Source organism: Harpegnathos saltator, unplaced genomic scaffold (assembly GCF_003227715.2).
Source record: "Harpegnathos saltator strain DR-91 unplaced genomic scaffold, Hsal_v8.6 scaffold100, whole genome shotgun sequence".
NCBI classification, from domain to species: Eukaryota; Metazoa; Arthropoda; class Insecta; order Hymenoptera; family Formicidae; genus Harpegnathos; species Harpegnathos saltator.
In genome coordinates, this window is record NW_020229874.1 from 274,349 (window position 1) to 298,278 (window position 23,930).

At 38.8% G+C, this 23,930-nt stretch overlaps 6 protein-coding genes across 13 annotated transcripts; 3 read left to right on the plus strand and 3 right to left on the minus strand.

The window, feature by feature from the left end:
- Positions 1 to 4,843: 4,843 nt before the first annotated feature.
- LOC105182946 (uncharacterized) lies at positions 4,844 to 6,702 on the plus strand. 2 transcript variants are annotated; one of them, XM_011140761.3, is made up of 3 exons: positions 4,845 to 5,082; positions 5,269 to 5,480; positions 5,600 to 5,670. In XM_011140761.3, the coding sequence occupies exons 1-3, from the start codon at positions 5,043 to 5,045 to the stop codon at positions 5,609 to 5,611; spliced, it is 264 nt and encodes an 87-aa protein (XP_011139063.1). In that variant the 5' UTR covers positions 4,845 to 5,042; the 3' UTR covers positions 5,612 to 5,670. The 2 variants fall into 2 exon arrangements, with proteins under 2 accessions (XP_011139062.1, XP_011139063.1); XM_011140760.3 differs by having other exon boundaries at positions 4,844 to 5,082; positions 5,269 to 6,702.
- A 192-nt stretch (positions 6,703 to 6,894) lies between these two features.
- On the minus strand, positions 6,895 to 9,676 carry CaBP1 (Protein disulfide-isomerase A6 homolog CaBP1). 2 transcript variants are annotated; one of them, XM_011140758.3, is made up of 6 exons: positions 9,460 to 9,676; positions 8,967 to 9,160; positions 8,646 to 8,870; positions 8,283 to 8,489; positions 7,871 to 8,196; positions 6,895 to 7,513 (listed from the first exon to the last, which is right to left on the minus strand). In XM_011140758.3, exons 1-6 carry the CDS (start codon positions 9,506 to 9,508, stop codon positions 7,198 to 7,200), a joined length of 1,317 nt encoding a protein of 438 aa, XP_011139060.1. In that variant the 5' UTR covers positions 9,509 to 9,676; the 3' UTR covers positions 6,895 to 7,197. The 2 variants fall into 2 exon arrangements, with proteins under 2 accessions (XP_011139060.1, XP_011139061.1); XM_011140759.3 differs by lacking the exon at positions 9,460 to 9,676 and adding an exon at positions 9,273 to 9,453.
- Positions 9,677 to 10,327: 651 nt separating this feature from the next.
- l(3)L1231 (zf-C3Hc3H domain-containing lethal (3) L1231) lies at positions 10,328 to 16,671 on the plus strand. 3 transcript variants are annotated; one of them, XM_019841329.2, is made up of 3 exons: positions 10,328 to 13,519; positions 13,702 to 13,887; positions 16,605 to 16,671. In XM_019841329.2, exons 1-2 carry the CDS (start codon positions 12,145 to 12,147, stop codon positions 13,869 to 13,871), a joined length of 1,545 nt encoding a protein of 514 aa, XP_019696888.1. In that variant the 5' UTR covers positions 10,328 to 12,144; the 3' UTR covers positions 13,872 to 13,887; positions 16,605 to 16,671. The 3 variants fall into 3 exon arrangements, with proteins under 3 accessions (XP_019696888.1, XP_011139052.1, XP_025153855.1); XM_011140750.3 differs by lacking the exon at positions 16,605 to 16,671 and having other exon boundaries at positions 10,329 to 11,373; positions 12,114 to 13,519; positions 13,702 to 14,940; XM_025298070.1 differs by lacking the exon at positions 16,605 to 16,671 and having other exon boundaries at positions 10,329 to 13,519; positions 13,702 to 14,940.
- On the minus strand, positions 16,514 to 19,132 carry LOC105182942 (uncharacterized). Of its 2 annotated transcripts, none has more exons than XM_025298077.1 (6): positions 18,946 to 19,132; positions 18,444 to 18,576; positions 17,810 to 18,317; positions 17,480 to 17,689; positions 17,126 to 17,349; positions 16,514 to 17,030 (listed from the first exon to the last, which is right to left on the minus strand). In XM_025298077.1, the coding sequence occupies exons 1-6, from the start codon at positions 18,999 to 19,001 to the stop codon at positions 16,866 to 16,868; spliced, it is 1,296 nt and encodes a 431-aa protein (XP_025153862.1). In that variant the 5' UTR covers positions 19,002 to 19,132; the 3' UTR covers positions 16,514 to 16,865. The 2 variants fall into 2 exon arrangements, with proteins under 2 accessions (XP_025153862.1, XP_011139055.1); XM_011140753.3 differs by having other exon boundaries at positions 16,515 to 17,030; positions 17,810 to 18,293.
- HSPBAP1 (HSPB1 associated protein 1) lies at positions 16,712 to 23,127 on the plus strand. Of its 3 annotated transcripts, none has more exons than XM_011140757.3 (6): positions 20,807 to 20,991; positions 21,084 to 21,354; positions 21,471 to 21,754; positions 21,884 to 22,265; positions 22,344 to 22,771; positions 22,955 to 23,125. In XM_011140757.3, exons 2-5 carry the CDS (start codon positions 21,151 to 21,153, stop codon positions 22,692 to 22,694), a joined length of 1,221 nt encoding a protein of 406 aa, XP_011139059.1. In that variant the 5' UTR covers positions 20,807 to 20,991; positions 21,084 to 21,150; the 3' UTR covers positions 22,695 to 22,771; positions 22,955 to 23,125. The 3 variants fall into 3 exon arrangements, with proteins under 3 accessions (XP_025153871.1, XP_011139059.1, XP_025153870.1); XM_025298085.1 differs by lacking the exon at positions 20,807 to 20,991 and having other exon boundaries at positions 21,094 to 21,354; positions 21,471 to 21,559; positions 21,629 to 21,754; positions 22,955 to 23,126; XM_025298086.1 differs by lacking the exons at positions 20,807 to 20,991; positions 21,084 to 21,354 and adding an exon at positions 16,712 to 16,762 and having other exon boundaries at positions 22,955 to 23,127.
- Positions 19,587 to 20,767, minus strand: mRpL9 (mitochondrial ribosomal protein L9). Its single transcript, XM_025298090.1, has 2 exons — positions 20,578 to 20,767; positions 19,587 to 20,342 (listed from the first exon to the last, which is right to left on the minus strand). The coding sequence occupies exons 1-2, from the start codon at positions 20,671 to 20,673 to the stop codon at positions 19,638 to 19,640; spliced, it is 801 nt and encodes a 266-aa protein (XP_025153875.1). The 5' UTR covers positions 20,674 to 20,767; the 3' UTR covers positions 19,587 to 19,637.
- Positions 23,128 to 23,930: the final 803 nt, after the last annotated feature.

A 23,930-nucleotide genomic window follows, 5' to 3' on the forward strand; every position in this document is an offset into this window, starting at 1 on the left:
TGTGATAAGACATTAATCTAAATTCAAAATAAGGATGATCCGAGTAAACTGCGTCGAGTTGTACTCGCAAGTTTTGAAGTTAAAAGTCACGAAAATTTAAAAAGTGACAGGACCAGAAATGACAAGTCGTCTAAATTAATTAAAGAAATATGAGTGATAAGGTTTTAAACTAGACTACTACACAACTGCTACACAAAATAACCAAGATCCTCATAAATTGCAATGACGTGCGTCTACGCGCTATCGAGAAATTGAAGCTGATAGGTAAAGATCGGACGATGCGAAAATCACGAGTCACCACGTATAAGCAAAAGCTGCAAAATTATTTGCTATAAGACGTAAATCTAGGTTCGAAAGATAAGATTGATCCGAGCAAACCGCATCGAGCTGCAATCACGCGTTATGGAGTTGGAAGCCACGAAAGATGAAAAAATGACATGCCCGGAAATGATCTGTCACGAAATAATAATTATCGAAATATGGATAACAAGGTTCTAATCTACATTCAGAAGAAGAAAGATCAGCCTAAATTACAACAAAGTGCACCTATTCGTTACCGAGAAATTAAAGCCTATAAGTCAAGACCAATCGATGCGAAAATAACGTGTCACCGGGTATAAGCTGCAAAATTATTTGTTATAAGACATAATCTAAATTCGAAATAAGACTCATATGAGTAAATTACGTCCAGCTGCAATCACGCGTTTCGGAATTATAAGCCACGAAAGATGGGAAAGTGACAGTGTCCGAAATGACCCGTCACGAAATATTAATTATCGAAATATGGATAATAAGGTTTTAATCTAAACCCAAAATAAGAAAGATCCTCACAAGTTACAACAAGGTGCGCCTATTTGTTACCGAGAAATTAAAGCCGATAGGTTAAGGCCGATCGATGCGAAAATATCGTGTCACCGGGTATAAGCTGCAAAATTATTTGCTATAGGACATTAATTTAAGTTCAAAATAAGATTGATCCGTACAAGCCGCATCGAGTTGTGATTACGCGTTTCGGAGTTCTAAGCCACGAAAGATGGAAAAGTGACAGGGTCCGAAATGACCTGTCACGAAATAATAATTATCGAAATATAGATAAGGTTTTAATCTAGACCTAAAATACGAAAGATCCACACAAATTACAACAAAGTGCACCTATTCGTTATCGAGAAATTAAAGCAGAAAGTTCAAGGCCGAGCGATGCAACAATAACGTGTCACCGGATATAAACTGCAAAATTATTTGCTATAAGACATTAATCCAGGTTTGAAATAAGATTGATCCATGCAAACCGCATCGAGCTGTGATCACGTGTTTCGGAGTTATAAGCCACGAAAGATGAAAAAGTGACAGGCTCGGAAATAACCTGTTATGAAATATTAAATATCGATAAGGTGTTAATCTAGACCCGAAATAAGAAAGATCCTCGTGAATCGCATCGAGCTGTGATTACGCGTTTCGGAGTTATAAGCCACGAAAAATGGAAAAATGACAGGGTTCGAAATGACCTGTCACGAAATATTAATTATCGAAATATCGATAATAAGGTTTTAATCTAGACCCAAAATAAGAAAGATCCTCACAAATTACAACAAGGTGCACCTATTATCGAGAAATTAAAGCCGATAGGTCAAAGCCGATTGATGCGAAAATAACGTGTCACCGGATATAAGCTGCAAAATTATTTGCTATAAGAGATTAATCTAGGTTCGAAATAAGATTGATCCGTGCAAACCGCATCGAGCTGTGATCACGCGTTTCGGAGTTATAAGCCAAGAAAGATGGAAAAGTGACAGGCTCGAAAATGACCTGTCACGAAATATTAATTATTGAAATATGGATGATAAGGTTCGAACCTAGACTCAAAATAAGAAAGATCCTCGTGAATCGCATCGAGCTGTGATTACATGTTTCAGAGTTATAAGCCACGAAAAGTGGAAAAATGACAGTGTGCGAAATGACCTGTCACGAAATATTAATTGTCGAAATATGGATAATAAAGTTTTAATCTAGACCCAAAATAAGAAAGATCCTCACGAATTACAACAAGGTGCGCCTATTCGTTATCGAGAAATTAAAGCGTAAAGTTCAAGGTCGATCGAAGCGAAAATAACGTGTCACCGGATATAAGCGGCAAAATTATTTGCTATAGGACATTAATTTAGGTTCAAAATAAGATTGATCCGTGCAAACCGCATCGAGCTGTGATCACGCGTTTCGGAATTATAAGCCACGAAAGATGGAATAGTGACAGGCATGGGAATGACCTGTCATGAAATATTAAATATTAAAATATCGATAATAATAAGGTATTAATCTAGACCCAAAATAAGAAAGATCCTCGTGAATCGCATCGAGCTGTGATTACGCGTTTCAGAGTTCCATGCCACGAAAGATAAAAAAGTGACAAGCTCGAAAATGACCTGTCACGAAATATTAATTATCGAAATATGGGTGATAAGGTTTTAATGTAGGTAATTATACAGGTAATGTCGCACACAGCACACTTTATCTCAAGGACACCAATATCCTAGGGATATACAAATGTGTGTTGTTTTAGATCCTACAGATATCTCTTTCAATGCCAATTTTAAAAAACTGAAAGTTTGTACGAAAAGAATTGAAAGTTACTAAAAGGGATATTCGTAGGATATCTGTAGGATCTAAAACAGCGGACATTTGTATATCCCTAAGATATTGCGGGTAAAAAGTGAACATTTTTTCGTCGATATTGGAGATGAGGGGGGTATTCTGTATAATTACCCGGAATTGTTATATAGCGTGATGTAAATACATAAAATAAACTTACCCTTCGATGGTTCCTGATGTCCCTCCTTATAAAATATATCCTCCGACACTTGATATTTTTCACAAGACAAACACTAAATTTCACTTTGCACAATAACAGGCCATTTTTTTTCACAGCACTTGATCACAATACAAATCTTAAGCAACAAACGCGCGTAATTTCATTCAGCACTCCCGACGATCCGGTTTCGTTAATTACTTATTTTCAACTTGACGATACTTCGCTATAACAAATGCACGAAATTTGCTTTCGGTACTCCCGACGGAACAATACACGCCGATATTCGCCTTTGGTAATTCAAAATCGCAGAAAATACGCACGGTCGGCTTTTGGAATTCACGCACTGAGCGTCTCAACACAACGCTCGCGATTTGCAATGTGTGCGTATGTCGGTGAATACGTGTCACTAGCGTACTAGCCAATCAAAATAGTCTGTTCGAAACCGTCCGTTTCGTTTGAAATATTCCAAGAAGTCGCAGCCATGACGGAAAAAATTCCCGGAACTTTACTCGACCCTCCCGACGAACAATGCACATTTTCAACGAATTTAACGAAAGCTGTGCCATATCTCGATGTTTAACGATAATTCGCGGCCGAGACTCGGCTGACGAGAGTCGAAAACGAAGCTCCGCGACGCGAAAACCGAGCTGAACCTTACGCAGCTGGCGCGCTGAACTTTCCTAGGCATTTCGACGATTCATCTCCCTTCACTTTGCGCGGCGGAATGAACGTCATTACGGCATAACACACGCGCGAAACTTACTTTCGGCACTCCCGGTAACGATTTAAGGCACGAGACTCAGCTACGGCGAGTCAAAATTACAAGAAATCACGGGCGACGGTTTCTCGCACACGAGCTAACCCGTGACCTGCGCCATAGCTATATGGGAAAGCAACTGCGAACAGCGCCACAAGCAGGATACTCGGGAAGCTGAGTCGGCCAATCGCGGTGATTCATTTCTTTCCGTAGTGAGACTATTTATCTGCACAAAGTGTACCAAGTGCGGGTGAAAGCAGTCGATGGTAGATCGATTTAATTCGGAGTTACGCGCAATGTAATAAGACAGTAATGGTACAATCTGATGCAATAACCGGATCGCTTCATTGCATCCTATTATAACCCGACTGCACTGTAAATAAAATTATGTGCAGAGAGAAACCCCTGTGAGCGGTGACCGGGCCGATTACACTGGGACGCTTCTTCCGCCGAATTCCGTCGCGCCCTCTGAGAAAATCATTGCGACATGCACTGTCATTTGCATGAGATACACCGTACCCCACACTGCGTTTGAAAACAGCCAATGACAGGTCGTTATATTTCTGAGCTACATAAATGGTCTGTTCTTTTCAGCTGCACTGCGGAACTGGTGCAATAAGTTAGAATGAGACAACTATATTTTTTCTCACTTTAACTTATTGCACCAGTTCAGTAGTGCAGCTGAAAAGAACAGACCAAAAGTAGCTGCCGATAATGGTATAATCAGTGAATGCGCCTTAATGACAATGAAATCTAAACTTCTTTTCCGAAGATCTTTTTAAACTGGAAGTCATGGTCTTCGTCGGTGTGGGTCCTCTGGAAGACGATTATAAATCTTTTTCTCTAACGCGTAAATTCGTGAGAAAGTGAAAATTTCCTAATTTTAAAGCAATTGGAAAGGTTAATTTTTCACAAACTCACGCTAGAAGAAAAGATTCCCTGATTGCTTCCCTGAACTTTCTTATCGATAAAAATGAAGCTGAATATGGCTTACAAGTCTTGTAATTGGCTATAAGCGATTTTTATCGGTGAAAGAAAATTCAGAATGTTGGTCAAAATCTATAATATTTTATCTGACAAACAGATGTGAATAAAAATCGTTGTGATTGGCGTAGGAGAAGGAGTGTAATAACTCTGCTCAGAGCCATATATTGAATGAATGAATGAAACAGATGTGAAATTCTTTATGAAGAATCCATATGTTCGCTCCAATAACCAATAGAAGAATTTACTTCCTTGATATTTTACCTAGCGATATTCCGTATCTACTACAAGACAAGTTTTCCTATTGGATGTTGAACGTTGTAAATCGGACATTGAACGCAGAATGTGAACTTTCCATTACGTCTACAGGGTGGAAGAACGCAACCCTTTTGTTTATGATCCACGCTGAATGGTGCTTTTGCTCATGTTAATAGTTATAATAACAAGAAACACTTTTCTTGTACGTTTAAAAAGTTGGAATTGAATTTCTGCAATATGAAAACATTATATTGTTTTATCATTATTACGGTTATTGGTAAGGGTCAAGCTTCCTATATAACTATCTTCTACTAGATAAAATATAGTTTATTTTTACTCTGTGTTTCTACTTTTATCGTCGTCGTATTATCTATAATTGTTTCATTATATCGTATTATCTCTAATAATTGAAGTATAGTTTTACTACAAACAGTATAATACTTTCCAATATAAATAATTACAGGATCCTTCACATTAGCTAAAAGTGGAGCGCGCTCACCAGTCTTGCAGCAAGATTATCAGTTGAATCTTCAAAGTGATTATTACGATAGTGCACAAGCCAAATATTACAAGGCAAATCCAAAATTGGCAGAAACAGCGTCTGAGAAATTGAATCTTCCTTCAATCCAGAAGATGAATGTTTCAGCATGGGGAATAATCGGGATAATTTTAGGTGTAATTATACTTAGTACAATAACATACTATGTTTTTATATTATATCCGTACGTGTGTAAGAAAGGACAGTCCTATGATACTATGGAACTGACAGATGTTAATTCTGTGTGTACTGTTAGCGACACTCCTAACATGCCATTGTACCACAACCCAAGTATCATATCAGGCTATGTATCAGTAATTCGTTGAGACAGAGAAGTGGAAAAAAGGTAATTTCATATATTTTATTCTATAGTTATATGAATGATACATTCATTTAGGATATTAATATTTTTATATGATCTTAATGACTATCTCAAGATATTTGAGTGGAAAAAGCATTGATATCAAGTATTGATATTATTAGCACTTTTTATATTTTTTATACACAATATTATAAGATAAATGATAAACTTTTATAAGCTTTACAAGCATTTACAGCAATGTGTATAAAGTATTTTTTTATTGCCATTTTTTATACCATTGCGATTATGAGGCAGATCATAATTATATCACTAAAAGTATGCATTTCAAACACTTGCACGTGTTACATGCTAGCACATGTTAACACATTGCTTATGGTTCACAAGATATTTTGTTGATGTATATGTATTGTATTTCTTCAATTGTACATTGATGATAAATTTCAAAACAAATGAATGTTAAAATATAAGAAAAAAGTAGCTATGCAAAAAAAAGTTTTATGCAATTATGTATATAATATGCAAGCTATAAGAATAAAGCGTCATATGCAATGTGTTAAATATGTTAGCTCTACTTAACATTTATGTGTGAATATGTATGCGTGCGCGTCTGCATGTGTGTGTGTGTGTGTGTGTATGAGTTTTAATTTATGTAATTAATATATAATGAATGCTAATCAATATGGAAGACTCTACACAAAAGATACATTTGATCAATTGGATGGTAATAAGCTTAGTGTTACAGAATGCTAACACATATTACAACAATAGACTGATTCTTGTTATTTCTGAATTTGGTCCCATTAAAAGGAGAACTAATCAATTGTATATAAAGTGTACACTGCCGAATTTCCTTACAATTATTAGAATAGATATTAAGGTCGCAATACTCATAAAGAAAAGACTTTCGTAGAAACATATACATATAAATGTATGATATATATTTATTACAAATATGAAACTGACTTTACACATTAACTTTGTCTTAAGTAACGTTTTTTCCTAGTAAATGGACTAATAAATGCGTTGTGATATCGGAACACGTTTTCCAAACTACTTATCCTTTTAAGACATATGGATAACGATTTAAACGACAATATACAAATTATATATTACATATACATCGAAAATGTATTATCAATTTCTCTGGCGTAACGTAACAAAACTGTATAAAGTTGGCTTCGATGGAAGAATCGCTTAAGTGTTTACTTTTTATATGAAACTGGATAACTGCACCTGAGAACTCCTACCTCGGACACACAGACTAATGACAAATGACTATACTGACATACCGATATTAAGTTTTTCTACAGATTATTGAAAATAAGATGATTACTTTTTACTATCTAACCATAAGTTTCACCGCAAAATTCTCAATAAATTGATAGAATTTTACAGATATTAATGTTCAAAGTATAATACAAAATAATTTCAGGCTAATGAAACTTAATGGTCTTAATATCAGTTTTTGCCACAAAAGTATACCTTGTATAGCGAATGCTTTGAAAAAGAATTTATACACTGGCTTTCGGTAATTACAGCTCGTCTTTCTCATCTAAATTAACATCACTGAGATCGACATCTTCTTCCTGCGGAGGAACACCGTCTTTGCCATCCCAAGGCTCCGTCTCGAGGACGCGAGGCAATGCATCCTTCAAAGGCGCAGTGCCGCCTCTGCCGTAACTCAAATCTCTCAGAAATTCGTTTATTCCATCGTATGAAAAACTACCTTTCAGCAACGAATATTTCATTTTCTTGATGTTAACTGCCGCTAATGCTGGATAACCGAAACCTCCGATCTCTAATGCCTCCTCGATATGTGGTTGAGCGCTAGCTTCCGACCAGACCCAACTGCGAAAGGAGCAATTTTATAAAGATTGTCGATACAAAAATTGGACATGATTGAGTGAGATGTAGAATATGTTGCAGCTTTCAGCAACAACTTCTTTAGATTATTACACCAAAAGTAATTGGTAAGATGCTGGATTTGTCATAGCTTTGATAAAACCAGTATAATTTTGCAACACAGGTTTAGAATTTTCAAAAATGACAATATTCGCTTACTCATAATCATACAACTAAAAAATATCAGAGAAGAAATTTGCTACTCATTACAAGAATTTAATTTTAAATCATTTATAATTGTTTCAGCAATGTTATATATATATATATATATATATGTATATTAAGATGTATATTAATGCATACCCCCACATTTTCTTCTTGTACTTATCACCAAGGCTACTCAGTGTCTTCAAATATGCATTTCTACAGTCAGACTGGCAATCCAGGATATCTGGTAAAACAGAAACTACACAGATTGGTTTGTCCTCACAAGCAGTCTTTAAGCTCTGTTCAGACGTAATTTGTATGACTTCCGGTGCTGGGATATTTTCCGACAGTTTTTCGAGAGCCCAGTTGACAATATCGCCGCTAGTACGACCACCGTCGTAATCCTGCACCGAGTCAGCATCTTTCTTACCCGGAGAGAAGTACTTGATAGTAGGATAACCTTTAATATCGTACCGACTGGCCTGCACAATGCCAATATAATAAAGATAAGTTTATTAAAATTATACAAAACCATCATCATTAAAATATGTATTCGTCTACATCTTACTTTCAATGTGTTTACAGTCGCATCCAGGGCACCCAATTTCACTTTACCCTTTAGTTCTGTAGCTGCTGTTGCCCACTCAGGTGCGAGATTTTTGCAGTGGCCACACCAAGGAGCATAAAATTCAACCAACCACATATCTTCTGAATTCAAAACCATTTTTTCAAAGTTCTCATCTGTCAACTCTATTACATCCTTGGAACTTTTGCTCTGCAAATAAACAACTCGGTTAATCTTACTTAATCATACACCAGTTGATAAATCATTCTATCATTTATTTGTGATCTGCTACTAGTTTCTACACTCAAGTATCTTTTTTTCTTTTTTAATTTTGAAAATTATTTAATTCATGAGATCATAGCTTACCTTGGAATCACCTCCTGTCTTTTTACCACCTAAAGTTCTTCTGACTTTCTGACTGACAGCATTCAATGCAGCATCAACGATACCAGCTGCAGTTCTCTGACCATTGTAATCCTCTGGTTTGCTGTCAAGTCCAAAGATCTTAATGGTTGGAAAACCACGTACACCATACTTAGCTCCAAGGGACTTGTGCTCATCGGCATTTACAGCACCGACTTTTGCTACACCCTATTGGCATATGTAGCAGAAGAATGAGAATACACACGCGCACACACACACACACACATATATAGATGAAGATTAACAATAAAAGAAATACCATACCTTTAGCGCAGTGGCAGCTTTGTCATACTCTGGCATCAGCTGTTGGCAGTGCCCACACCATGGCGCATAAAATTCAACCACCCAGATATGATCGCTATTGAGTACTAAGTTATCAAAATTATTTGGCCTAAGATCAATGACGGCCGAATTGGCCGCATACATACAATTCACCCCAGTGACTAACAGAAGAAAACCTGCGAGAAGCAGAGAAATGAGCATAAAATCAAGATTATTCGTAATAATAACGTATGTATGTCGATATACAGCCAATTGGCAAGGAGAGAAGATAAAGAATTAAGACTCAACGGAAGAGAGAGATAACACTTGTTGCAGCGTCGCCCACGCAGAATTCCGATGACAATTTCGAGAGCGCCGGATCGCAACGTCACTAAATGAACGAAGGCGGATCGTGCGGAGCGGCCGGGGCCGGCGCCGATGCAATCTCGCCGCCGACTTGAAGAGAAAAAAAATCTCACACGCTCTCATCACTCACCTAAAACACTCAACATCTTTCCGTGGAGCTCGCAGCTTGCCTGCAACATTGTCTACAGTCATTCACCTCTGTCGTTAGCAAGACGCACAAGCCTTTACGTAGACGCGCTCTACACCGCCTCCATATAAAGTTCCGACGTTCTCCGGATGCTGCCCGTGCCCGGTGATGTCTCGTTGCCCTGGATGTACACAGACAGTTTTCGTGGATCATTCTGATTGGTGAGCCATGACGGGCCACGGGTTGCGTGTCACGCGCTCGAGGTGGGTCGGAGAAAACTTTGAAATCTCATTGGCTGCTTTCCGATAGTCGTCATCGCGGTAGTGAAATCTACACTGATCTATAGTATACGTGACATAGACTATGGATTTTCAGTATTGGCAGTGAATATCGGAACGCGATTATTAACAAGGGCTGCATTCTCAAGCAGACTCAACAGAGTTGAACAACATTACTAGATTTTCCACCGAATCTCGCTCCTGATTGGTAAATACTTCTGGGTCTGTGAAGAATCTAAAAGAATGCTCCAATCACAGACAATAATCACTCTCTGAGCGCTCTCTGATCACTTTGTTCTACTGAACGCGGCCAAGGGTAGAGAAAAAGCGCGCGCGATCGTGCGAATTTTCTTTCTCACGCGCGCGAGTTAGCGTAGGTAGGTAGGTAGGTAGGTAGGTAGGTAGGTAGGTAGTTGTTCGAACTGGGAACAATCAAGCCCATATTTGGCGTTAAATATGCACGTAAATGTGAACGCGTGAGACAAACGCGTGAGTGGCGATATGCGTCACGTCGGTCAGTTCGATCCATTCCAATGACGAAGAAAACTTGCTTCTTTTTTTCTAAGGGAGAACCATCAATTTCAATAGCCGTCATCACGATTCGTGGAATAACGGTGAATCCGACCAATCATAATCACCGATTAGCATAAATTTCTCTATGCTCCCTTTCCGGCACTCGCATCTGCCCGTGTCCGACACACAGAGAGAGAGAGAGAGAGAGAGAGGTATACGTGCACGAAGTCATCGAGAGGAGAATTTTGAGTCGTGTGCACGTAGGACGAACAATCATCAGCGTATAGGTTATGTCACGTTAATACGCGAAAGTAGGAGGAACGGTCTTTGTCATCACCGTCGCGGCTGAAGGAGCAAGTTTGTCCTTTGTCCGCGCGGAGCACGTTCCTCCTTACGGTGCATTACGGTATCATCTAAAATTAGTCGACTCTCCGTATGGCGTGCGGAACGCTACGAGCGTCGTATTCGCGAGCGTATCGGCGTATTCAGGGATTTTTCATGTCCAGGAACTGACCGTGTGCGCTCTGGTCGCCATTTTGCTTCCCCCGCACGTCTGACATGTCTTTCTAATGTTATTATCGACGAATGTTGAAATTTGTGGGTGAGACTCGGTTGTAACGTAACGAGTGGTTCTCTCACGGGAAAAAGATCGGGGCAAGTCTGATTGGTCGACGGGCGTAGGTCGCCGTCGTTGTCGTTGTAATAGCGATTCCCATTGTTCCAACCTCGGACCGAGCGAGAGCGCACAGGACCGATATACACGGAGCCAGCCTCGTCAGGATCGCGATTCACGAGCCGCCGCCGAGGGCAAGTATGTCGTGAGACTTCGTCCGAGGAATTCAACTGGCTGCGTCGCCGAGAAACCACGTCGCGATAACCACGCAAGGTGTCCCGTTGTCGATGTGACGAGCGAACCTAACCACAACACGCACACCTTCGATCGGCGACGTGTGTGCGCTCTTATGTCAACAGTGTCAACAGATCTCGCTCAATGATATGGCTCTGGACCCGTGGAGATTATCGAAAAGTAATCTGCCAGTTTTCGCCGCTTCTACGCACCGGCGCGCTATGCAGTTACCCAAACATGCGTAGGGCATGTTCGATGTAGACTACTATTTTGTGCGAGGCAAGGATTGTTTTTATCCTGATCTAGCCATGAACTAAGTTCACGCTTGCTGCTCAAACACAGGGAAACTCTAATTGTTGTCGTATGTACGTACAATATATATCCCAGCAGTTCGAAGTACTCGCAGCAACAGCAACGTACAGCTTTAAATGTATGATGTATATGCCGATACGTACGCACTTGTAATTTAAAGTATTACGTGTACTTTGTGAGCGTACATGAGGCGTTAATTAAACTAACGAAAGGGAGAGCGCAAAGGTTTTGTAAGCTCTGTACGGACTTGTAGAGTTTCACGAGACTTTTGTTCAACTTCGATACAAATTCCATGACTTGTTTGATCGTACGTATGCATATATGTTTAGAAAAGAAAGGGACATTATATTAGAAAGATGTACTCTGGTGACATGTTAAGATACTATATTAGTGACACGTTACATACATACTGAAATGTGACTAATATCGCACAACTGTCTTCTAATTTATTCAACTTTGTACAGTCTGGCTTGAGTCGAGCGTATTAGCCGCGCGAGTGGACTTTGATCTTTTTCTACTCGGAGAACATAATAGCAAAAACGTCTGTGATACGATACAATAATACATATTTTTTTAATTTTCATACTCTCAGTATTATATATTTTTAACGGATGATCTAGCTTGTACTTGGATACTTGGCACATAGCGTGAACTAAGTTTTATCTAGATAGGAAGAGAAGGTTGACTTGGAGGGTTTGAGAATGCAGGTGGAACAGGTCTGGACAGAAGCAGCAATCAATGAAGGTCCTTATTTCCGAAAACTCAAACATGGACAATAAATTGAAGTTTTCGGAGCGCTTGAAGGCTTTGCTGAAAACCGAGGCTCATCAAGATGTAGATCCGTACATTTTTAGTGAACCAGAACCGTTCTCTACGGCGGCAGGAAGAAATGCCACAGTGCAACAAATTCCATCTACAAATTCTAAAGTGATGCAAAGTTGTAAGAACAGTAAGTCAAAGGGAAAATGCATGAAGCAGAAGACGAGGATAGCGTCTGCGGCGGAGCCGGGCTACTGCACGACCGTCGGTGTCAACACCGTGACAGAGGGGAGCGTCGAGGCTGATATCGGCGAGAATCTAGATCACAAATTTTCAAGTTTGGTTCAGCATAAGCAGCGACATATTGAGAATTTGCAGAGACTACGATCCAGAAGGCAAAATCGGGACCACACTCTGTTGTATTATCCTAGAGCTGGGGACGAGATATCCGACAGCGAATCGAGCGGGGATGAGATGATGATTTATCAGCGCCACTGGTTCCCCGGCGAATCCTCCACGACGTTGAATCGCGCAGCCCGACTGTCCCAGGTGCGTTCGCAGCTGCAACGACGATTACTTCAGTTGGACACCGTTGGACCGGACGCTGAGGTTCTCCTGCGACACCGAGTCAGATGTTTGTTGGAGGCTGCTTGCAAAGATCCCGCTTCTACCGCGAGGGCTCTGAGCGATTCTCCGGGTACCAGCAAGGTGCTCGACGGACCACTATTAGTCGGTGGACCATGTGGAGCGGAAGGATGTCAGCAAACATCGTTGCCTTGTACACGGCACTGTTCCCGCCACATCATGCTAAACGGAGATCAGCTTCTATTCGAGCATTGCACTGCCAAATTTAGTGACAACACACAGTGTTGTATTCCTGTGTTTGACGTTGCACACGAATTACCTCTCTGTCCGGAGCATGCCAGGAAAAGGGACAATTATCACCGTAAAGCCCAAGAATCCAAACCAAAGAAAGCACGTAAAAAGCCAGCCTCGCCCACCATCCCGAGGCCTAAGCCTAAATCCAGACCGAAGAAGCGCAAGCGACCGCCCTCGAGCAACAAAATAGAGACTAAGGGTTCCGCATTGATGCACGAGGAGAGTCATTACATGAGCCAAATAAACTGTAGTGAAAATCATACCAAGACATTAAATAATTTGAATGTTCCACAGGGAAGTTCAAATACGTCTAACTTAAATCTAGGGTTGGGATTAGGCTCGCTCGGGCTGGGCGGCGGACTCAAAGTCGAGCTTGGAGATCACGAAGTGTTCGCTTCTTTGGATTCCGCTGAGCATGACTTCGGCAATGTGCTCAACAACTTACCCGCCGATGCTTTTAACGACTTATTTATTGGTAATTGCAGCAATACTTATGTAATTCTCGCATACGCGCTATCCTGTAAATATCGAGATTACGAGACTAGGACTATATATATGTGTGTGTGTGTGTATATATATATATATATATATATATCTACATCTACTCACACGGGTTGTGTCAGAGATAAAGGGTGTTTTCTTATTTTCAACTTGTAGAGGGTAGGAACGGGGAGTACGAACCGTCGAGAGAGGAAGAGGAGGAATTGGAGCGAGCCCTGGAAGAAGTTGATAAAGACGTACGAAATTTGGAGAGGATAACGGGGCAAACGCATGGACTCTTAGAGCCGGCTTTGCTCGCTCAGCTTATGTCGGACATTGCCTCGTAGCCCCACCATTCTTAATGTAATAATTTGGAAACGAGTTCGCGTGTGTTCCTCATAACGTAGAGACAAGTACTGTTCGTGTCTGTGCTGCTAAAATGTAAGATTGTGTTGTAGACTGTCATTATGTAGCCTCGCAAATCCGAGATAATGACAGTGATCGACATACAGAAAGTAAAAGGAAAAAAAAAAATGAAGCAGTAGCAAAACTCTTATGAATTTAGCGTAAACAGCATCGGGGGTACAGCACCACGGATAGATTTATGTGAAACGAGTAGCGACGTAAAAAGCCGAAAATTCCATCCTTTTTGACAAATAACCACGGACATTTTCTGTCATCGTCATAACACTTGCAACATATTTGTAGCTTATTCGCGGACATTCTGACTTGCACCCGAGAAATTCGCTTAGAAAAATTGTTGTAGTCGTAATAATACATGTGATGATTTTTAAGGATACGGCAGATGTACGGCAAGAAGAGTAGAGGAAACGAACAATATTACACAAATGGTTCGGGCTAGGTTCCAATACATACGAGGTAAAAGTACGCAAAAGTTACGTACTTTCAATTTTTATACACGACTTGTTTTTACTAAAAACGAAGAACACATATACACCACACACACACACACACACACACACACACACACACAAAAGAATTATCTAAATTACGTTACTAATATAGCTCCCATATTTATTGAACTACAGATAATGTTTAGCTAATTGCCGATTATTCAAATAATAGGTACAAGAATATTTTGTATGACTGATTTGTAATGATTTTATCTGTTGTCTCAGTTCTACTATATGTAGCAGTTGTACAATAGAAATTCTGATTTATAAATATTTAGCTACCCCGATTATAAAGTACCGAATAACTAGGGCTTTGAACAACATAACACTCGCGAAAGATGATTTGGTAATACCTTTCTTGTCATTAAGCGAAATTATCGTGGCCATTGTCTATTCGCAAGATTATTTTCACGGTGGGTTTCGTGAAGGAACGAACGATTTAATGAGGGATATATCATACGCAGCATCATTTGTTAAAAAAAAAAAAAAAAGAGAAAAAAAAGAAAAAAGAAAAAGAAAAAAGAAAAAGAGGAAAAATCATTCGGATAAAATACATTTTTTCCACAATTCGATTGTCATTGCAGAAAGAAGAAAAACCTTGTGCATAGAATATATTTATACAAACACACGACTGAATTTATAAGAAAGACATATAGGTATGTCTACAATACATAAATACATACATACATAACATATACGCATACATAAGTATGTGTATGTATGTGTAGAAGTAATTAATTTTTATCGTCTGATTGCTGCAATAACAGCTAAAAATAATCACATATATTGTTAATGATACGTGCATAATGATCGATATTGTCAGTTTTGTCCATTCTGTATTATATTCATGTAGAGAGAGAGAGAGAGAGAGAGAGAGAGAGAGAGAGAGTGAGTGAGTGAGTGAGTGAGTGAGTGAGTGAGTGAGTGAGAGGGAGGGAGAGAGAAGAGAAAGAAAGGCAAATATTCAGCGACAAATAGCTATAATATTTAAGTGAAAATGAAAATTAACGAAAAAAAAGTGCCGAATGAATTTTTATTTTTCAACGTTGTTACTAAATGCGCAATGTGATGTTTTGCGACTTTAGCAAAAAGATGACACGCCACATACATCGGTTGAAAGTGACGGGGGTATATATCATTATCGCGTACACTACAAAGGAGTAATTTCCAATAATTATTCGAGAAGGAAGTTTTTTTATATAGTGTAAAGGCACAGGATTTTTAAAGTAAAACTAGATCGGTGTCGTCGTGTAGATGGCTGAATTACTTACTGCCATTTGACTTTAAAACTATCCGCAGGTGCATACATAGTAGTATGTCCCTGTGTCTCCTCATATGAAGAAACGTAGTGGTATAAAATTGTCGCGAGATAAGCGGTGTACGGCGTACGATGACGAAATGATTATCATAATTTTAATACATATCGTAATAAAGCGTAAACGGTAAACTCCGAGTGTCGTGCATTATGTGTATGATTAACTCCTCACCAGAGAAATAATACAATTTACATAATACGATACGTACGGATGCATGGACGGGCTGATGATGATGTGATCTTGGAATCTAGTTTTTATTATCAAAATTACTGTGCCAAACACATACACACGTACACACACACACACACACACACACACACACACACACACACACACACACACACACACACACACACACACACACACACACAAAAGAGAGGGAAACATTTCTTTTTTTTTTCTTTTTCTTATTCTTTCTCTTTTGCTTTTTCTTGTCGCGACGTGATACGTGTCATTTATTCGAGAGAGACGGTTTGTAAAGGAGCGCGCTTTAAGTAATGAATGTTTAGCTGAATGTGAGTGATTACATAGACGAGACTTTAAGTAAAAAGAAAAAAAAAATTATCACATGTAAATGAAAAAAAAAGCACGGAAACAGAATAATTTACAGATCGACCCATATTGGGGGATTAAATTAGTGTCGTAAACATTGTTATTATGTATAATGGTAGTAAGTAGGTACAACAATAATGAATTATTTATGGACAGAACAATGCCGAATTTAATTGTAAACATAAGCGCATTGCTTGAAATGTACCTATACGTGTATCTCCTTGTAAAATATCAGCATTATTACTCTTGATTAGGCATTACCAATTATAATAAGCATATTTTTTACATTGTGTTACAGTATTCCTCCACCACACGCACACAGAGTTTATCCATCCTCGTCACCTGTCCTCGACAGAGTATATATCAGTTATTATCACCTGACGAAGTATTATATGCAGACTTTATACTTTTACTTTCGGCATGTTATCTTTGGAGCGATCTTTCAGCGATATTCTCGTAAGTATATCCTCACTTCTTCGAGTCAATGTTCGCGCGAATCTGCGTGCAAAAATTTGTGAACGTGTGCATATAAAATTCGTATTTCAATCCGAACTATCGTTCAGTCTATCGTCGTTGCCACAGAGTAGGTGTCGGTTGGTTTGCGTGTGTGCCGTCTCATTTCTCGAAGAATCCATCTCCTTCGCGCTGCCTTGCGGATCTTGTCGTATCTCTTGTTTAATATTTCAGCTTCTTTCGTCGGGAACTCCTTTGCCAGCTCGTATTCCTGAACAAGTGTCAAGAAACCGAGAGATTCGTCTCTTTCTACATTCAGTTAGGAGTTTCCTCTTTCTGTGCGCTGCGAAGACGCGAAGCACTTACCAAAATTTTGTCCACTTCATGCGTCCGCACCGCTCTCTTGTCGAGCGAATCAACCTCCGCCGGTATCTGCTCCTCGTACGGCATTAACATTGTATCGTAATCCGAGCGATTGTGACCTAATATACCTACTTTGATGCCCAATTCGGATAACGTTTCTTCCTCGGCTAGGATAGCATTCCTCAGATAAATGATCTTCGGATCCTGCACTGCGATGTCCACCACCCCTTTCGAATAGAAACATACGATATGATTGCTTTCGTCGACGATTGAACGCACGTACAGCTCTGTCTCTGCTCTATCCTAACGCGAATATACATGTCGAGAATAACATGTCGGACGATAAGAGAGGCGCACCTAACGATAGGAGACGGTAGTCGCAGTCCGAGTGTATTATTTCGTGCAACAACGGGCAGTTCCTCAACAGTTTCCTCTTCAGCATTGCTTTAGGACCCTGCAACACCCGAGTGTCGTTCTCCAGCATATCCCGGATGATTTCACCGCCGCTTTGCCTGTACGCGGCTGTATTGTACGCGTCGGTGCGAAGTAGCCTGTGCAGCTCTATCTCTGTGAAAAAAAAAAGACACTTCTTTCCTCCAAGAGTGTACTTTGCTACTCCTTCAGACACATAGACAAACAGACAGATCGCTGTTTCTCTCGCATGGCTTACGAGATAAGAGGTCTCACCGATCAAAATGTAATGTTTGCGACCTAACGCTATCCAGACGATGCGATGAGCCACGCTTGTCAACGCTTCGAAGATCCTCAAGTCCTTCTCGCCCTGCGATTGCATGATCGACACCGTTCGCTTCTTGCTGGTCATCATATGATGATATTGCGGCCCATCCTGGCAACCCAATAGCAGGTCCATGTACTCCCTACCCAGCACACAGCGAAGAGCTTGCATCTGCTCGGTGTAGCGAGTCCTGTGTCCTCGCGCCAACGGATTCGGCGCCTTCTTCATGGTCGCCGCCCGCTCCCGCACGAGATCCTCGTATATGTCCACGTAGTGTTGAAAGTAGACGATCAGTACCCGCAAGAATCGGTCGACGGTCGGCAAATGCAAGAAATTGATGAACTGGATGCTGATGGGCGACACGAGCAGAAACAGCACGAGATCCTTTATGTCCTGCAGGATGATCACATCCGCCTCGGTCGGCGGCACCTTCCTCTGATAACATTTACGAAATTTAATCTGTAAGGACGAGCGTGCAATTCATTTAATTTTCTCTCTCTCTCTCTCTCTCTCTCTCAAATCTTATCTGCCTTTTGTATTAATTATTAAGAAAAAGCTTGAGCGGCTCGGGGCCCGCTCCTTCACCTTCTCGTTGTCGTTTAACGTTTCTTGATAATTAAGGATCAAGTACGCGTGCGGACAGTAGACCGTTGACGTTTCAGCAGCGGCAGTTTGCTTCTTTCGTCTTTTGGCATGCTCATCTTCAGACTTCGTCACGCTGATAAGTACAGATTGATTTTCGCATGTAGATTAAATGTGTCGCAAATTTTCACTTTACATTAACGTTATCTTTCAGCACATTCATAATCTAATTCACTAAGCCAATAGCTTGTGTTTGCATCAACGCTCCGATAATAAAATTGCGTCGATGTGTAAAAATACGCGTCACCGCCGTCATTGAGCCGGTTGAGCTGGTCTTTTTTTATCACAAACACTTTGAGAGTTACTAAATTGCATCGCATAAAAAAAAAAAAAGAAAGAAAAAGAATTACAGAAGTGTATCAGAAGTAATGAAAGAACATGTTTCTGAACGATGTTTCGAGTGAAGATAGATTTTCCCAACGAATTTTGCAAAGTCTTTTATTACCTCAATAGAATTAATCCTTCTGTGATTTCATCCCACGTAAACAGTCTCTCGGTCATATTCGGGTATCATGTTATCGAGATGTTATACAGTTCTGTTTCTCTATCTTTTTCCCTCTTTACAATTTTATAATAGAATTTCCAGGTTATCAATTTCTAGCAACTGACACATGTTCTCCTGCTGATCTAGTACATAGTGAAGGTATAGCACAGTCAAATTATTGATCCTAGAGAGGTACATATAGCCGCGCGTACGAATGTATGTATGTTTTGAGCGATATTTACTTTAACGTACAAACGCGATGCAATTGCTCATCGGTCTTATTACGAGATTTTCGTTATTTTTTTGTGATATTTTGACACTCGTCAACGTGACCTTCCTCGAAACGCGTGGTTATCTTTGATATTCAAAATTATCAATGAAATTATTTGTCGATGTTTCATTTATCATATCTGACAATTGTGTTTAACATTTTTATTACATTTACTTTGTAGATCAATCGATCTATTATTAAATTGTGTAAAAATTAAGTGCTTGCCATGTATGTAATCAGTTTGTGATAATTAATCGTATGTAATAATTAAGTGCAAATCAAGATATATCCTAAGAATCAGAGAATTCAAGAAACACCACGTTCATACATATCCTCTTTAAATATTTATTTCTGTTATAATACAATAAACATACAATAAATCCTATGTTTTCGTGTTCTTTATTATCCGGAAGGGTGGCAGGGAGTCTAAAATTGGTTTATCCTCAGGGAATATTGGTTCACCCGGTGTGTTTAAAAGTTCAATATCTTCCATTTGCATGTTTGGTGACCGATGATTCAGACGACATCTCACCTTCACTTGTTCACGATTATTAATCGTAAGGGTCACGTAAAACTCCTTTCCTTCTATGTCCGGATTCGGACCAGATATCGGTTTCTCGGGTATTGTTATAGTATTCTCGGGTGCGTGGATACCGGCTTTAAGGAAGTTCACCTTTATATGCCATTTCTCTAATGTCCATGGTATGCCTTTTGACATATCGACCATTAAGCGCATATCTGATAAATATTTTATTGTGCTCTCAACAATGGCAGAGCTAAATGGCGTCTGGTCTCCTAGATCCTCTGCCAATTTTGTGTATTTCATAATGTTTTCAGGAGTAGCATAATCTGCGAATCGTGGCAATAAAAGTTTATAATATGCTTTGTATGGAGGCATTGTCAACTGAGTTCCCGCATTACCAAGTCCTTTTACATATTGTGTTAAAATCAAATTAATTGGCTCTTTCTTTTTCACATTTGTATCCTCGACAAGGTCGTAAATAAAGTGTCTTGACTTTAATAAATGGGGCTTGCAATTTTTTTTGTGAAGTCTTATAGGATATCTCCTTTTGAGGATGAAAGTATTCTGCAAGCATTTTATATATGAGTAATGGAAAAATGTATAATACAATATAAATTATATTGTTCAATTACTTAAAAAGCCAAATAAATTTGCGCACATAAAGTACATCTGTTAAAGTTAACAGTAAAGATACTTAGAGATCTGCAGTCAACATTCTTTTAATTTTTAATTTTATGCATGTGTTTTAATTATATGTATAACAAAAACATAAGGATTAATAGAGATTTAAGAAACTTACTCGAGTTTGTTGTAATAAAGAATTTGCATTACTCAGTAGAGAAGGCATTGCCAACGATCTTACATGATTTACGAATAATTTCGGATAATTCAGCATATTTGTTTTTTTTTGTCCTTTTGAAATATTTCAATGACAAGACTGCTTAAACAATGAAATCTTTGTTTCTTTTTTTTTTTTTTTTCAATGGTTTGCCCACCGTGCAAACGATGAAGTAATTTGTAGAGAGGTTAGTTCACTAAAGTCAGTTCACTGTTGGCAGAAAAAAAATATTATCACTCGCGATTAATGGTATAATTGGCTTCTACGATAGATTTCTATATTTGCTAGTAGCCAATAGTAATAAGAGAGAATATCTTACAAAAATCATACTTGATAAACCATTATGATCTGGATACGAACAACATGCTGTGCACGGTAACATAACCTTATGGGAAATGACTGATACGTAGTGACGAATATTTATTTACGTACATATGTCAACGAATATTTCTTTAATGAACATCTAGCAAATTAAAAACTGGAGAAAATAAAACGAGCAGTTAAATGCATTATCAGTGTTCTTATTGAGTCAATATGAACAGCGGTGAACCGATGCTGAAAGAAATACTGAAAGACGCTCTCACGTATCTACGAGAGCCTTTATTATTGCAAAACATGCTGCGAAACTCCGACGGTTCATACGAATGGAAACTGCTCGAATGGGATTTCATGGAATTTGCAGAAAAATTGAAAGATTTAAAATTACCCTTTCGAGTTGGTTATAATGCTAGACTTATGGTAGAAACATTTATTATAAATTATACATAAATTGTCATTTTTTAAATACACTTCTTTCTTTATAATAATTGCTTTATTGGATTTGTTTGAGATTGATTGGATCTTATCTCTTTCAGAGTCCTCAATGGGAGAGACATTGTCCTGTAAAATATATGACACTGCGGGAGTTTATTGACAATATGAAAGATTCAAAGGATGAGATGTGGTATTATTTTGATTACAAATATATGCATGAGTGGTTTGATAATAAACCAGAAATTATGACTTCATTAAGCTGGCGCAACTTTGGAATTGACAAAGATGGATTTGATTCTACTCTATGGATTGGAAGTAAAGGCGCTCACACCAATTGTCATCAGGATTCCTATGGTTACAACTTGATAGCTCAAATACATGGCAGGTTTGTTCCGATAGAACAGAACAAACTGACTGATTTCTCTTCAGTTATTTGTTTTACAGATACATACACACACACACACACTCATCCATCCCATTGCCCTTTTTAAAACTTTGTATTATGTTTTTATAGAAAAGAATGGTTGCTTTTTCCACCAGACTCCAGCAATTTTTTGGAACCAACTAGAATTCCTTATGAGGAATCAACCATATATAGTAAATTTAATTTCTTTTGTCTGAGTAAGGAGGATGAAACAAAAGTATTGAATATGCCTTACAAACCAAAAATAATAATTCTTGAACCTGGAGATGTTTTATTTGTGCCTTGGGGCTGGTGGCATTATGTTGAATCTTTGGATCAAAGTATGAGTATTAACATATGGTTACCATTAAAAGAAGACAATAAAGCAAGGCTTAAGGAAGCTCTTGTTAAGTTGACAATAGCTAGGATCGGGGGCCAGAAATATATCACATCTGAGGATAGAAATGACTGTATGTCTTACTACACACAACTGGTAATTTAAGACATACAAATACTATTGATTAAGTTCAAAGAGGAATTCTTTGATTAATCTATATCGTTATGTCGACAGATTGATGTTGCTCTTCAAGAATGTAAAAACAACATCGATAGTACATCAGATTTTGTTTCTGCAAAAAGAGTGAAATATAATCTATGGACTGTGGAAGATTTAGTCATGCAGTATTCTAAACATATTAAGCCGTTATATGATTTAAAAGATCATGAATTAGAAAAGTTTCTTCGAGAGAAACGAGAAAGATTTCCAAAAAGTAATTTCACTTCAGAGCTGCCTCAAAGATCAATAGATACTAAAGCAGTACCACCACTTGGAACATCTTTAGAATCTATCATCAATGCTTTATGTCATCCAGATGTCGTTAATAAAGCAGCGGAATTATTATTACACGACACGAGAAAATAATAAGGGAGAGAGAAAGAGAGAGAGAGAGAGAAATATTTACTTCATTGCGTATCTGAAAATGATAATTAAAATAAGAGGTAATGATAATTAAAATGAAAGATTACAAATATGTATATTTATATGAAAAACTAATCTGTCTTTTTCGTACATTATTCCTCTATATGATTATCTAATAAACTTTTATTTTACTTTTATCTTAAAACTTTATTACGTAAACTATTTACACAGTTATATATAAAAAAAATTAATTTTTTCTTCAGGTTATAACCCTCTTAGAAACATCGTGGCTGGAATATGAAGTTGTAGCTCGAAATAAGCTGTCGTTATTATTATTATTTAAATAAACTGTCGTTATTATTTTTCCTGCTCCCCAGCCTGCTCTTTTTACACCTCCGGACATAGTCTGGCATAGAGATGGCAAGTGTAGTTGCAACGCGGACGTAAACCGCCTGAAAGTGGATGTAGCACGGACTTCCACCGCATGCAGATTTTACCACCGAGACTTGAAAGTGGATGTAGCATCGTAGTTCCCTTCTCAAAATGAATGCAGATGGCGTCCTTTCCCAGTGCGGAAAGTCGGTGTCGCAGAAAATGCTGTATTGGCCACTTTCTCTCAAGTTTCTCTCTGATAAAAGTCTTTGGTTGAGAGTGGCGTTGGAGCAGTACCCTATTTTGCCCAGAGCCATTTATTGAATTGAAAAGTCTTTTGTTCGCCTCCGCGGCGGTTGGATGCGGTTCCCGTAACTACGTATATTTTTGATCTTGGGGACTTCGTACGCGTTATCCCTGTTGTTTTATTTCCAAAATCGTTGTGATTGGCGTAAGAGAAGGAGTATAATAACTCTGCTGAGACCTGGTCTACAATACATGTCGTAAGTTGTAAGCCGTAAGGGCCAGAGCACAGACAGACTTCTGCATAACGCACAATACACAACGCATAAGAGAATCAACCAATCAGAGTTCTTCATTTCTGTCCTGAGGAGGGAAATGAAGAAAACTAATTGGTTTATCTGTTATGTGTTACGTGTTATGCAAAAGCCTGTGCTCTTGCCCTAAGAATTGGCGAATCACAGTCGATTATTACAAAAATAATCTGCTGTAATTGGTCAGTTCTTACGGTTTACAGCTTACAACACGTATTGTAGACCAGGCTTCGGGCAAGAGCACAGGCTTTTGCATAACACATAATACACAACGCATAAGAGAATAAACCAATTAGTTTTCTTCATTTCCCTC

Coding starts and splice junctions, on each gene's coding strand:
- LOC105182946 (XM_011140760.3), top strand. CDS start 5,043: ATGAAAACATTATATTGTTTTATCATTATTACGGTTATTG. Junction 5,083..5,268: donor TATCATTATTACGGTTATTG/GTAAGGGTCAAG, acceptor AAATAATTACAG/GATCCTTCACATTAGCTAAA.
- CaBP1 (XM_011140758.3), bottom strand. CDS start 9,508: ATGTTGCAGGCAAGCTGCGAGCTCCACGGAAAGATGTTGAGTGTTTTA. Junction 8,490..8,645: donor AGACAGGAGGTGATTCCAAG/GTAAGCTATGAT, acceptor GTTTATTTGCAG/AGCAAAAGTTCCAAGGATGT. Junction 8,197..8,282: donor CGACTGTAAACACATTGAAA/GTAAGATGTAGA, acceptor GGCATTGTGCAG/GCCAGTCGGTACGATATTAA.
- LOC105182942 (XM_025298077.1), bottom strand. CDS start 19,001: ATGACCGAGAGACTGTTTACGTGGGATGAAATCACAGAAGGATTAATT. Junction 17,690..17,809: donor CAAACATTACATTTTGATCG/GTGAGACCTCTT, acceptor TTTTTTTCACAG/AGATAGAGCTGCACAGGCTA. Junction 17,031..17,125: donor ATGAAGTGGACAAAATTTTG/GTAAGTGCTTCG, acceptor ACACTTGTTCAG/GAATACGAGCTGGCAAAGGA.
- mRpL9 (XM_025298090.1), bottom strand. CDS start 20,673: ATGCTGAATTATCCGAAATTATTCGTAAATCATGTAAGATCGTTGGCA. Junction 20,343..20,577: donor CTTTATTACAACAAACTCGA/GTAAGTTTCTTA, acceptor AAATGCTTGCAG/AATACTTTCATCCTCAAAAG.
- HSPBAP1 (XM_011140757.3), top strand. CDS start 21,151: ATGAACAGCGGTGAACCGATGCTGAAAGAAATACTGAAAGACGCTCTC. Junction 21,355..21,470: donor GTTATAATGCTAGACTTATG/GTAGAAACATTT, acceptor TATCTCTTTCAG/AGTCCTCAATGGGAGAGACA. Junction 22,266..22,343: donor TGTCTTACTACACACAACTG/GTAATTTAAGAC, acceptor TTATGTCGACAG/ATTGATGTTGCTCTTCAAGA.